General features: G+C 41.9%; 1 protein-coding gene and 1 long non-coding RNA gene across 2 annotated transcripts; one reads left to right on the top strand and one right to left on the bottom strand.

The window, feature by feature from the left end:
• The first annotated feature begins 714 nt into the window (after positions 1–714).
• Positions 715–1589, top strand: LOC102390226 (myosin regulatory light polypeptide 9). The gene has a single exon (XM_044941604.2). It carries the CDS (start codon positions 730–732, stop codon positions 1246–1248), a length of 519 nt encoding a protein of 172 aa, XP_044797539.2. The 5' UTR covers positions 715–729; the 3' UTR covers positions 1249–1589.
• Positions 1590–7686: 6097 nt separating this feature from the next.
• LOC123333277 lies at positions 7687–12915 on the bottom strand. Its single transcript, XR_006550537.1, has 3 exons — positions 12768–12915; positions 11943–12099; positions 7687–8054 (listed from the first exon to the last, which is right to left on the bottom strand). It is a non-coding gene; the product is annotated as an uncharacterized LOC123333277 (long non-coding RNA).
• Between the last annotated feature and the right edge of the window lie 270 nt (positions 12916–13185).

Below are 13185 nucleotides of genomic sequence, written 5' to 3'. Positions count from 1 at the left end.
ACGAAGAGTTGGACATGACTGATTGACTAACACGAAAATTAAGCATGTTGCAACTAACCTGGACCACTGGTTCTCAATGCTGTTTACCAAGTAAAATTGCCTGAGAAATTTTAAAACAGAGCAAAATACACACACAAAATACACCCCCCCCACAATGCTCAGGATCCCCCGATGACCAATTAAATCAGGATCTATGGGACTGATAGCCTGATATGATTTTTTTAACCCTCCCCAGGTGGTTCAAAGTACAATCAGAATTGAGAGGTGTTTCCAGGGTCAGAGTCCCTTCACCCACTTCTCTTGTGATGGCACTCTTTCTTGCTACTTGATTTCTGGGGTTCTACTTGATAATTATTGACCACAGATAACTGCTCTCCCGTCAAATCTGGATTATCTACAACTGAGGAACCCTCACTTACTCCTTATTTCTGTCAGCCATAGATGTTGTTAGCTCACCCTTCAAAGATTCTGACTTTAGCCTGGCACTCTCTCTTGCACAGAGCCTTTATTTTGCATGCACCATATTATACACCTTTATTCAGTCAATATAGAGCTATAAGGCTTGGCATTCTTGTGATCAGACAAAGGGGTTATTATTCCATTTTGCTAAAAGTAAGCTTTTAGTTTACTTTTAAAATGGACTCTACTTATTTTTAAACCAGTAAGTAAATTAAAATTAATTTGCTTTGGAGATGTTGGAGATGCTTTAGAATATCACAAACTGCCACCATGTCGAGCAAAAGAGCAAAGACCAAGACCACCAAGAAGCGCCCGCAGCGCGCGACCTCCAACGTGTTCGCCATGTTTGACCAGTCCCAGATTCAGGAGTTCAAGGAGGCCTTTAACATGATCGACCAGAACAGGGATGGGTTCATCGACAAGGAAGACTTGCATGACATGCTTGCTTCCCTGGGAAAAAATCCAACTGATGAGCATCTGGATGCCATGATGAACAAGGCTCCAGGTCCCATAAATTTTACCATGTTTCTCACAATGTTTGGTGAAAAGTTAAATGGCACAGATCCAGAAGATGTCATCAGAAATGCTTTTGCTTGCTTTGATGAAGAAGCAACTGGCACCATTCAGGAGGATTACCTGAGAGAACTGCTGACCACAATGGGAGACCGATTTACAGATGAGGAAGTGGACGAGCTGTACAGAGAAGCACCTATTGATAAAAAGGGGAATTTCAATTACATCGAGTTCACACGCATCCTTAAGCATGGAGCGAAAGACAAAGACGACTAAAAAGAACTTCAAACTCCAGCCAAACGTTCCTTGTTGCCACTCTGGGTATTTCTGAGACTTTCTCTTAGAGCCTGTTGCATGCCCTTAGCTTTACAGCTTCTGCCTTTCTTGTTGTATTTATTCTCAGCCATTTGGGGCACATGCATCTATCTCTATAATCAGACTGGATGTGGGACTTCTTGTCATTTTAAGAGTAGAAAATAGGGTAATTTAACTTACCAGCTGCCGTCTACCCTCCCCGCCCCCAGTAACTGCAGTCTACAGAGTCAATATATTTTTTCAGAGAAGATTATTCACTCAATTTTTTCTGAACCATAATTAAACTTTATGATAAAAAAAAAGAATATCATAAACTAGATTACAAATAATTGTTGTGGAAATATCTTATCCCTTTAGAATAATAAGGAAGCCTAGCAGAAGATTGCTGCCAGCTCTTTCTAAAAGATTTTCTATATGGTTAATCAAATGTTCCAAGCTTTTGCAGGTAAGAAGCTCTGAATTCTTGTTCATAATCCCTCTACTTCTTTCATTCATGCACACGTTCATTCATTTATTTTAGGCCTTGGATGGCTTTAAGTTATTCCTATTGGAGGAAAAGGATGGAACGAAAAAAAGCTATTGGAATACTTTTAAGTCTCACAAATCTAATTTTTTATTAGGAATAGATAGAAACTGCAGTTGCAGTTGACTTTAAACACGATTCTACCTCTGTTTTATTGAAAGCTATATTTCAACTCCAATGAAAGCATGAATATTACAAGTACTTACTAATCAAGTAAAGTCAACATGAAGAGAGAATACTCTATGGTGAGTCCATTAACAGAAATGTAAGAGTCTGTCACATGGTCAAAATTTTACTGAAAACCATGGTAGACACAGATTAGTTTGTGATACTATCCTTGAACTAGGAGATTTACCATCTGTTGGTGAGGAGATTAGCACATAGGAAATTCTGGTATGGTTTGTGAGGTGCAGATTACCTGTGCTGCTGTAAGTCACTTCAGTCGTGTCCGACTCTGTGCGACCCCACAGACGGCAGTCCACCAGGCTCCCTCATCCCTGGGATTCTCCAGGCAAGAACACTGGAGTGGGTTGCCATTTCCCTCTCCAATGCATGAAAGTGAAAAGTGAAAGTGAAGTCGCTCAGTTGTGTCTGACCCTCAGAGACCCCATGGACTGCAGCCTACCAGGCTCCTCTGTCCATGGGATTTTCCAGGCAAGAGTACAGGAGTGGGGTGCCATTGCCTTCTCTGGCAGGTTACCTGTAGGTGCCTTATAAACACATAGGGAGGTCAGTGAGTAAGGCTTCCTCTAAAGAAGGAAGTAGGACTTGCAGTGGGTTTAAAAAACCAACCAACCAACCACCCAAATGCAAACATGGGAGGAATTTGGATAGACAGAGGTAAAAAAGAAGGACTTTTCAGGCCAGGGAGGAAACTCAGGCTAGAATAAGTAAGAATCATTTGCATGAGAGTGACTAGACCAGGCAGATACATTTGGATAAGTGACTGCATGCATGCATGCATGTGCATGCTCTGTCGTGTCCAACTCTTTTGGCCCTATGGACTGTAGCCCACCATGCTCCTCTGTCCATGGGATTTCCCAGCCAAGAATACTGGAGTGGGTTGCCATTTCCTCTTCCAGGGGATCTTCCCAACCCAGAAATCAAACTTGCATCTCTTGCATTGCAGGCAGACTCTTTACCTCTTGAGTCATTGGGACTTCTCTTGGATAGATGTGTGTGTGTGTGTGTGTGTGTGTGTTAGTCGCTCAGTCATGTCCGACTCTGCAACCCCACAGATTGTAGCCTGCCAGGCTTCTCTGTCCATGGAATTCTCCAGGCAAGAATACTGGAGTGAATTGCCATTCCCTTCTCCAGAGGAACTTCCCAACCCAGGGATCAAATCCAGGTCTTCTGCCTCGCAGGCAGATTCTTTACCATTTGAGCTACAGGGAAGTCTCCTTGGATAGATGTGATTATGCCCCCCCCCAAAAAAGGCAAACAATGGCACCCCACTCCAGTACTCTTGCCTGGAAAATCCCATGGACGGAGAAGCCTGGTGGGCTGCAGTCTATGGGGTCACAAAGAGTCGGGCACGACTGAGCGACTTCACTTTCACTTTTCACTTTCATGCATTGGAGAAGGAAATGGCAACCCACTCCAGTATTCTTGCCTGGAGAATCCCAGGGACAGAGGAGCCTAGTGGGCTGCTGTCTATGGGGTCGCACAGAGTCGGACACGACTGAAGCGACTTAGCAGCAGCAGCAGCAGCAGCAGCAGCAGCAATTATGTTTAAGGAAGGAATCTTCTGACCACAGTGGGAGGATAGATGGAAAGGGAGTCTCAGAAACAAGCTACATTTTACCAACTGCCTGCTATGTGCCAAGCTCTGTGATAAGATTTTATATATATTATCTCAAAGTATTGCAACAATCTACAAAGTAGATTTTACTGTCTTTCCATTTTGCAGACAAGAATGGATCCCATTTTTGTGTAAGAATTTCTTTTCAATTGTAAAGACCAATTATTATAAAACTCAGTTCTGGAAGACCTAAGTCTTTTAAGAATAGAGTCAGTACCCCACACCCCACATCACTGATACAGTTCAACTCAGAGATAAATAGGCCCAGTACGTCCTACTGCACAGCTAGCCAGCTTCTTTATGTGAAACTTTCCAAGGTGTGTATTGCAGTTGTGAATTAATCATTATTTTAACTGAACCAGACTCCTATTTTCCTCTTGAAGCTTCTCATTATTGTTTACCTGAACTGGTTGATGTGAGGATGCCATCAACACAAACTATCATTCGGCAAGGCACTGTTAACATGCATAGTTGCTTTCATTATGCACTCTACCACGTGGAATGGTACAGGTGGAAAAGTCATATCAACCACTTATTCTAAAATTCTGTTTTCATTCCTTGGTAATTTTCATAAGTTCAGGGTTTTGGTCAGAATCTCCTTTTCTTTTTACATTCTGAAACCTAAAATGAAAGCCACAATGGTTTGTCTTTGCAGAAAAGAATATCAAATATTTTGTTTGAGTGCTTTTCAAAAGCAGTATCTCTTCTCTGCCTTTGTGTACATTAGCAAAGATTTTTATAACAGTTTCACCATGATAAAAATAATTCAGCAAAACTTGTCATTAATATATCAAGATGAGGATGTATAATTACCCTCTTTTCCACAAGTTTCTAGTGCTGGAACTAAGAGTTTACAAAGAAACCTAGAGGAGAGCTGCTCCTGTATCTTGGGAATGAGTGGAATTCAGTAAGGGTCTAACCAGGAGGAGGTCTGGCATTTGGCACAGAACCCTTACTGGGGTGGGTCAGATTCTGAGGACCTGCTTGGTGATGGTTTGAGGTTCTAACTGAAAAGTTTGGGTGGTCAGTAGGTTCTAGTCTGGGCTTGGGGTTGGAAAAGAGAACTATGATACAGAAATTGGACCAGTTTGATATTTGGCAGGTACTCACTTTTTCAAATAGATAAAATTTTAAAAGAGAAATCCAACAAGAAGTCATCATCAAACTGATTTATCAATGAACCATCAACTTCATTGATGGTTCAGGGAACAGGGCTTATTCTTGGAAGGGCTGTCTCAAGGCCAGGCTCCAGGCTCAGGAAAGGAGAGAGTCAGCAGGGTATTCTAGAACTTCTGCTTCATGCACTCATAGAACTCAGTACTCACCCCTGCTGTGAATACTAGAAGCTCCACAAAGGCATAGACCCAGCCTGTCTTGTTCAACCCTGTCACCACAGCCTTCAGCCTGTGCACTGTGCACTGCAGGCTGGGCCATTAGCAGCTCCTGCCACATCATGGCAAGAGCCTCCAGACTAGTCTCCCCTCTTCTACTCTTTCATCTGGCCAATATGTTATTCACACAGTATCCAGTGGAGTTTTTAAAATGCAAATCTCATTTTGCTGTCACCCTGCTTATAGCCCTTCAGTGATTTTCCATTGCTCTCAGCAAAGAGCCCAGTTCCCAAACATGGTCCCCAAGTTAAGTTAGCCACTTTGGCTTCTTTCAGTTCCTAATGCCACACTCTTTGCCACCTCTTCCCCAGCCTTCCCTTCATCCAGCTAATTCCTTCTTATCCTTCAATTCTCTGCTTATGGGGCATTTCTGTGGGAAATCCTTCCCTGAAACCCTAGTATCCTTGATATTGACTCCAAGAGCATCCTGTGCTGCTTTTTCACAGCATTTTCTCCAGCTTGTTATTCTTTCACTAGCATCATTATTTGATCAATGTTTATTTCTCTAATCTGACTTGTAAATTCTATATGTTCAGGAAACGTACACATTTTGCTCAGTTCCTCTGCAACATAACAGGAGCCTTTAATATGGGCTTCCCTGGTAGCTCAGCTGGTAAAGAATCCACCTGCAATGCAAAGAGACCCCGGTTCGATTCTTGATTGGGAAGATACCCTGGAAAAGGGATAGGCCACCCACTCCCTGGTGGCTCAGATGGTAAAGAATCCGCCTGCAATGTGGGAGACTTGGGTTTGATCTCTGGGTTGGGAAGATCCCTGCAGCAGAGCACGGCAACCCACTCCAGTATTCTTGCCTGGAGAATCCCAATGGACAGAGGAGCCTGGTGGGCTACAGTCCATGAGGTCACAGAGAGTGGGACGTGACTGAGCGTCTAAGCACATAGCACAATATGTGTTGAATTAGCTCAAGAATACTCCCAGTACTAGGTTCACTCATGAGAACTGGAGCCTTGAGGCTTGTGAACTGGACAACTGGGGAAAGATGGGATTAGACCAGTTTGACCCAAAGCCCCTGAGAGGTGGTCTGGGAGAGCATAAGCCTCTTGCCACAGCTCTGGAGGGGTCTCATTGAATTCTTCCAGTAACCCTGAAATGAAGAAATTATATCAATTCCTTGCCCAGGATCATATATATAACTGGTTAATGGAAGACCCACGATTCAAACTAGCATTACATCCAGGTGTCCCCTTTCACACCCAGGACTACTTTTCTTATGCGTAAGGATAATCAGGTACAGATACATAATTACTGAGGTGTTTGCCAGGCGTGTCTTCTGTCCTGCTTCTGCCTGGCTCGCTCTTACAGCAGCAGCATCTGTGTTATTCATTCTTTGGTGGTATCCAGCTTGGGAGCGGATAGATGTCACATAGAGATGCCTGGCGAACATCTGCACTCCAAGCTTTGCTGGAGCGTTGTGTTCCGCCGGTCCCTGTGGGCTCTTGTCAAGGCCAGTAGGCTGATGGGGCTGCTCGCGAAGCCAGCCGCAAGCTCAGGCACACTGCGGAGAGGCTGGTGGCAAACACAGGGGCAGAGCAGGCAGCAAGCAAGCAGATCTGGAGGTTCCTGTCGCCGGCAAGCCTTTGGGCAAGCAGCACAGAAGGCTCAGAAAGAAGTGCCAGAGGTGGGGTGTGCAACTACAGATCAGGTGACATCCAGTATGCCTGGTGCAAAGCATCAGTCACACATCCACCCAGACTGCATACTTCAGCAGAAGAAAGACACTCCGTTTTGTCCCTTGCTTCAGTATGAAAGCTTTTTGTGAGCAAGGACATCTGTGGTATTGGAAGAACGCTTTCCTGTGTGTACTGTATCATACTAACAGTCTTTCAAGGAATCAGGTAACTTAGTGCCTGCCCACTCTTTGTTCTATTGTTGTGTTCTTTTGATTAAAGGAATTGCCTCTGTATCCCATTTGGTTTGCTTCACTGATTTACATCCTTGATTTTTACATCAAGAAACCAGAATTGTAATTAATGAGAAAGCCTTTCATTTTGCAAGTAATTTCTCCTGAGCTAGTTAGAAATGATAAAATCCTGTCTTCGCTTCAATTCCACATTAAAAATACTCTATACAGTGAAGTTCTCAGAAAATGATGATCCTTTTTGACTCTCAAAAATGTACATAGAATTCTCATTTCTAGCTGTGTATGCAAAAATGAATTTTTACACTTTTTTCCCTTCTCAAACAATTCTAAAAGCTTTGTTTCAAGTGTCTTTGCTAATTGGTTTTTTAATTTATAAGCTTCTGTGCCAAATGATGCAAATGTCTTAAATGAAAAAAGTAAGTGGTTATAGAAAGATAAAGACAAAACTGTCCCCTCATTTACAGTCTGTGAAATGTTCTTCATGTGTCCTTGACATTCTTTAGTGAGTTCTGTCTTTGTATCTAGATAGGCAATATCTGCAGTGATACGTGAATGTATTTAGAATCAACCTTTGAATTGTTGAACCACTGACTATTTTGAACGCTCAATCACATATCTAAGTTGCTTTAGAAATGAGAGTTACATAACACACTCCTCCATACTATATTTTTGGAAGCTACTACAGTTTTAAGATGGTCTTTAAGTAAGGCATCATATTTATCATTTATCTCAATCTATCTTTCCCCTTAGTTGTGCACATTCAGGAAGCATGGATCTTACAAACACAACATCAATTCACTGATTTGGGCATTTTATTCATGAAACAAAAAGTTTGTACTTTCTTGTAGTCTTTCCAAATTTTTGACCTGACAGTTACTGTTTAAATAAGTGGCATAGAATCTCAGAGTTCCAAGAGCCCTTTTGAAACTTGTCTGGACAGCATAGGTATCCTTCTTGTCCCCTCCGCTCAGGAATTTGACCTTGGGAATCAGCCTCTCAGCCTTGGGGATGGGAGATCTTCGCACCTCTCTCTGAAATTGCTTCCTGTGTCTGGTAAACCCCAAACTTCAGCAAACCTGGATGTGTATTCCATTCATTTGTGATTCATCCAGCTTCAGCCTTACTCAGGTTCCCTCTGCTCTCTTTCTCCTCTCAGGCCAGCCTGGCCCACTTGGGAAGGAAAATGGGACAGTTTTCTCCTGAGTGTGAAACACACCCATCATCTAATCTGTAAATATTTTGACCCTGATTTGTTTATTCAGCAGATGGTTATTGATTACCTACACTGTGGAACTGGTTTAGAACTCATTTTACATCTGAGTCCCTTTTATCACCTGACTCATCAGTAGGGGAAACAGACACGAATGGAAAAGTGATGTAAATACATATGTCCACAGTTAGAGACTGATAGAAAGAATGGTATAGGATGCTTTGAAAGTGTATTAGTGTGACTTGACCAGATCCAATAATGGGGGTGGAGAGGAGAAAAAGCAATGAAATGAATTTTAGACACGGTCCTGTTATGCAACTTAAACTAGCTCTTCTCAATTCTGGCTGCATGAAAAAGCTCCTGGGGGGAGCTTAAAGCAAAACACCTAAGCTTGGGCTTCACCCCCAGAGGAACATCCTGATGTAATTGGTCCGGGCATCAGTATTTTGTTTTCCAAAGATCTGCGTGAGTCTAAAATACAGCAGGGTTAAGAGCTTACTGTTTTAAGCCTGTATGTTTATGGTTTCAGGGTCCTATATTTTTAGCTGGTGTTCAAATGCAAATCATCTATATTGTAACATACCTAAGTGAAAATTTCAACAAGGTTGAAAACAATCCTTGTCATTCCTTATTCATTTGGAGTAACTGCCAGTGACTACATTGCAAGTTATACTTTTTTTATCTTTAAAATAGTTTTTCTTTTAAAGTAACATGAACATAATACTAAACATTTGAATAAGAAGGAAACAGAAGAAAAAGGGAGGCACACCCATAAACTCACTATCCTACGGCAAGAACTGTGAAAATTTTGGCTTATTTTCATCTTCCCTCCTCTATGCATATATTGCATTATATATACAAAAATTAAATTAAATTATTTAAGATCTACAGTTTCGATATAAATTATATATATATATATATATATATATATATATATATTACACCAGGGCTTCCCAGTGGCCCTATTGGTAAAGAACCTGCCTGCCAATGCAGGTGGTATAAGAGACGCAGTTTCAATCTCTGGGTCAAGGAGATCCCCTGGAGAAGAAAATGGCAACCCACTTCAGTATTCTTGCCTGCAGAATCCCATGGACAGAGGAGCCTGGCGGGCTACAGTCCATGGGGTTGCAAAGAGTCAGACACAACCGAAGAGACTTAGCATCCATCCTGCTAAGACCCAGGGATCGAATTTGGGTCTCCCGCATTGTAGGCAGACGTTTTACCCTCTGAGCCACCAGGGACGCCCCATCCATGGATATTACAGAAAATGTATTTTTTGAACTGAGAAAAATTCTTGAATTTTGTGACCACTCTTCTACCACCCCCAATCCCTATTCAGTTCCAGGCAGCTCAACAATGATTTCTATCCTCAACTCTTGGTCAAACATTGATCTCTATCTTAAAAGAATAAAACTTGGCTTGGCCAAGGTCACTTTCTTTTAAAAAAAAATATTTATTTCTTTATTATTTATTTTGACTGAGCCGGTTCTTAGTTGCAGCATGTGGAACCCTAGTACCTACTAGGGATTGAGGCTAGGCCCACTGCATTGGGAGCAAGAGTGTTAGTCACTGGACCACCAGGGAAGCCCCCAAGATCACCTTTTAATTGCCAAATGCACAGATTCTTCAGGCCCTGCTACTCTCTGCATCATTTGGCCCAGTGGAACACTATTCCCTACTTGAAACTTTTGTTCCTTGACTTCTAGAACACCATTTCTCCCCAAATTTTCCTTCTTATTTCTCTGAAAACGCTTCCTAGTTCCTTTTGCAGTTTCTCTTTCTGGTTCTAGATGTTGGAGTTCCCCAGGGTTCCACCTCTGGCCCTTTCTGTTCTCACTATATCTATTTTTCCTATAGGACTTCACCCAAGCCCAAAGCCTGAGTTCTATCTCTGTGTTGATAACTTCCTCGGTTCAGTTTAGTCGCTCAGTCGTGTCGACTCTTTGCAGCCCCATGGACTGCAGCACACCAGGCTTGCCTGTCTATCACCAACCCCCAGAGTTTACTCAAACTCACATCCATCACTTTGGTGATGCCATCCAACCATCTCATTCTCTGTCGTCCCCTTCTCCTCCCACCTTCAATCTTTCCCAACATTAAGGTCTTTTCCAATGAGTTAGTTCTTCACATCAGGTGGCCAAAGTAATGGAGCTTCAGTTTCAGCATCAGTCCTTCCAATGAATATTCAGGACTGATTTTCTTTAGGATTGACTGATTCGATCTCCTTGCAGTCCAGAGGACTCTCAAGAGTCTTTTCCAACACCATAGTTCAAAAGCTTCAGTGCTCAGCTTTCTTTATGGTCCAACTCTCATATCCATACATGACTACTGGAAAAACCATAGCTTTGACTAGATGGACCATTGTTGGCAAAGTAATGTCTCTGCTTTTTAATATGCTATCTAGGTTGGTCATAGCTTTTCTTCCAAGGAGCAAGCGTCTTTTAATTTCATGGGCCACCCAAGACAGACGGGTCATGGTGCAGAGGTCTGACACAATGTGGTCTACTGGAGAAGGGAATGGCAAACCACTTCAGTATTCTTGCCTTGAGAACCCCATGAACAGTATGAAAAGGCATAAAAAAGATAACTCCCTAGGGCAAGTCTGATATACTGAAACCTCCAATAGACAACTGTATGGCAAGAAATGGGGCTTCCCTGGTGGCTCAGACAAAGAATCTGCCTGCAGGAGACCTTGGTTCTTTCCCTGGGTCGAGAAGATCCTCTGGACAAGGGAATGGCTACCCACTCCAGTATTCTTGCCTGGAAAACTCCATGGACATAGGAGCCTGGTGGGCTACAGTCCATGGGGTCACAAAGAGGTGGTCATGACCGAGAGACTAACACTACACTATTACTAAGGCAAAAAATAAAATGCAGAAGTCTGTTGCTAGGGTGCAACAGGAGATTCCTTATATAGAGACAAGCTGGACATTTGAATGCTTACCTGTTTTTCCCTTTCTTCATCATCCCCAACCCCAAGCTCTGACTAAAATACAGTAAAAGACAGCAGACTGAGCCCTATGATTCCACTTCTCCTGATCTACAGATTCCTCCTATCTAGAGACTGTTGAGACCAGGACTTGGACCTAGGGGCCCATGTCCCATTCATATGCCCAGGTTACCTCAATTGGTATATATCTTTTGCAGGGTTTGTCTAGAAGTATTTAAAACAGAATAGAAAGTAGCCTTTGCCGAGTCTCCAGTTACCACTCTCACCAATCCTTGAATGAGTCCCTGTGGTCTGTCTAGCTCACTCCCAAATCTAGTTGCAGTTCTCACCCTCTTATCTGACCTGCTCACACAATATTGCAGTAAACAGCCAATTCTGACTCCATATTAGATCTGTTTCTTTTACTTTAAATGTTGCTTTAACTGTTTATCCATAATGGCCTGCCTGGGGGAACCCTGCCCTTCTGCCTGAATATTAAACCAAAGAGCCTTTGTTCAGGACCCTGTCCACCTGTGCATGGCTACAGAAAGGAAAAAATTAACACATCCCCTCCCTGAGACTTGCCATTCTAGGAGATATTTGCAAGACTAATGGACTTTTTACTTATTTCCTCACCTCCCCACATATCTATTATATAAAATAACCTGGCATCCATACCCCATAATATGGTTCTTTGAAACATTAGCCTGCCATCTTCTTGGTCTGCGGTAATATTCCTTGCCTCAACACCTTGTCTGTAGACTTACTGCCTGTTGTGTGGCAAGCAGAGCTAGCTTGGACTTGATAACAGCAACAGCCTACTGACCTCCACCTAGCTGGACCACGTCCCCTAAGGGAGATCTCCGTCTTCTTGAGGTTAGATCCCTAACTCAATGGTTGACCCCTCCAAGCCACTCACCTGTGTTTCAGTCATGAGTAAATTCCATCTCGTCAATACCTTTCATGTCTGCATTCCTTTCCTCTAAAGTCCATTATCACTGGCTTGATCTAGGCTTCCAGGATCTGTTAAGCCTTTGAGTTAAGATTTAAGTGTGGAGTCAGTGGCTCTCTTTGATCTGAAAAGTACAGATACCACCAGAAAAATGAGATAAATTTATTTCATTATTATATTGGAAAATTAACCTAGGTATAGAGGTAATTATGTTTCTGAAAATAGAAAGGGGTTATACAAAGAAAGTCACCATTTATTTTGATTATCTGAGCTTCTATAGATTTATTATTTTTAAGCACTGATTATCTTATTTTTTCCAAATAATCAAGAAATTGGAGAAATGCTCTTTGGTTCTTTTTCTTTTTAACAACTAAGGTATTGCTTCCCACAACTTAAACTATCTCGATCAACTTTTTCCTTTGGCTGAGTCTCCTAATGGAGTTCATACCAAGGAAGCAACGTCCAGTTATCTTACACTGGAACACAAACATGACTGAAATGTATTTGGGTGGCCGAAAAAGTAAAGAGTGTTTCAACAATATGCAAAGCCAGTAACCAGTACTTAAAACAGCATTAGGTGGATTGAAAAGCAATTTTAAATACCTTACTTTTCCTATATTCTCTTATATTTCTAAACATAAATTATCATTAGAAATAATCATGATGAATAATAACACTGTCACTTAATTTCCTGCCAGCTGAGGCCTGGCAAAATGGAAACATGCTGAACTCAAGAGCGTGTGATTTTAGAACCGAACAATTAAACTCAGAGAAGATGAAAGCAGAGGTTACCATGGCAACCTGATCCCAGGACCCTGTGTGCAGCCATATTGTTTCAGTGTTTGAGTCACAGAGGCTGGTTATTATGATTTAAAATCCAGGCAGTGTTTGGGTGTAGATAGCGAGCTTCCCTTGTGCGAGTTTAGAAAGGACAGGTACTTCGGAGTCTGCTGAAAAGGATTATATAACCTTCAGTGAAGTGACAATGAGTTAATGAAAATAATTATTCGTAGTTAATAACAATCATTAGTTTTAAGGTATGTCATAAAAATAATGGAATTATGGTTCTATAAAAATAATTGCATTAAAATTTAATAGTTACATATAATTGTTTAACTAGTTTTCATTCATTCAATAATACTGATTAAACCAGTATTTGCTGTATGTACCAGACTTTGCTGTGGGTGCTGGGATTCAGTGAGCAAAATAG

Source organism: Bubalus bubalis, chromosome 4, assembly GCF_019923935.1.
Source record: "Bubalus bubalis isolate 160015118507 breed Murrah chromosome 4, NDDB_SH_1, whole genome shotgun sequence".
NCBI classification, from domain to species: Eukaryota; Metazoa; Chordata; class Mammalia; order Artiodactyla; family Bovidae; genus Bubalus; species Bubalus bubalis.
This window is presented reverse-complemented; position numbering and strand designations above follow the sequence as displayed.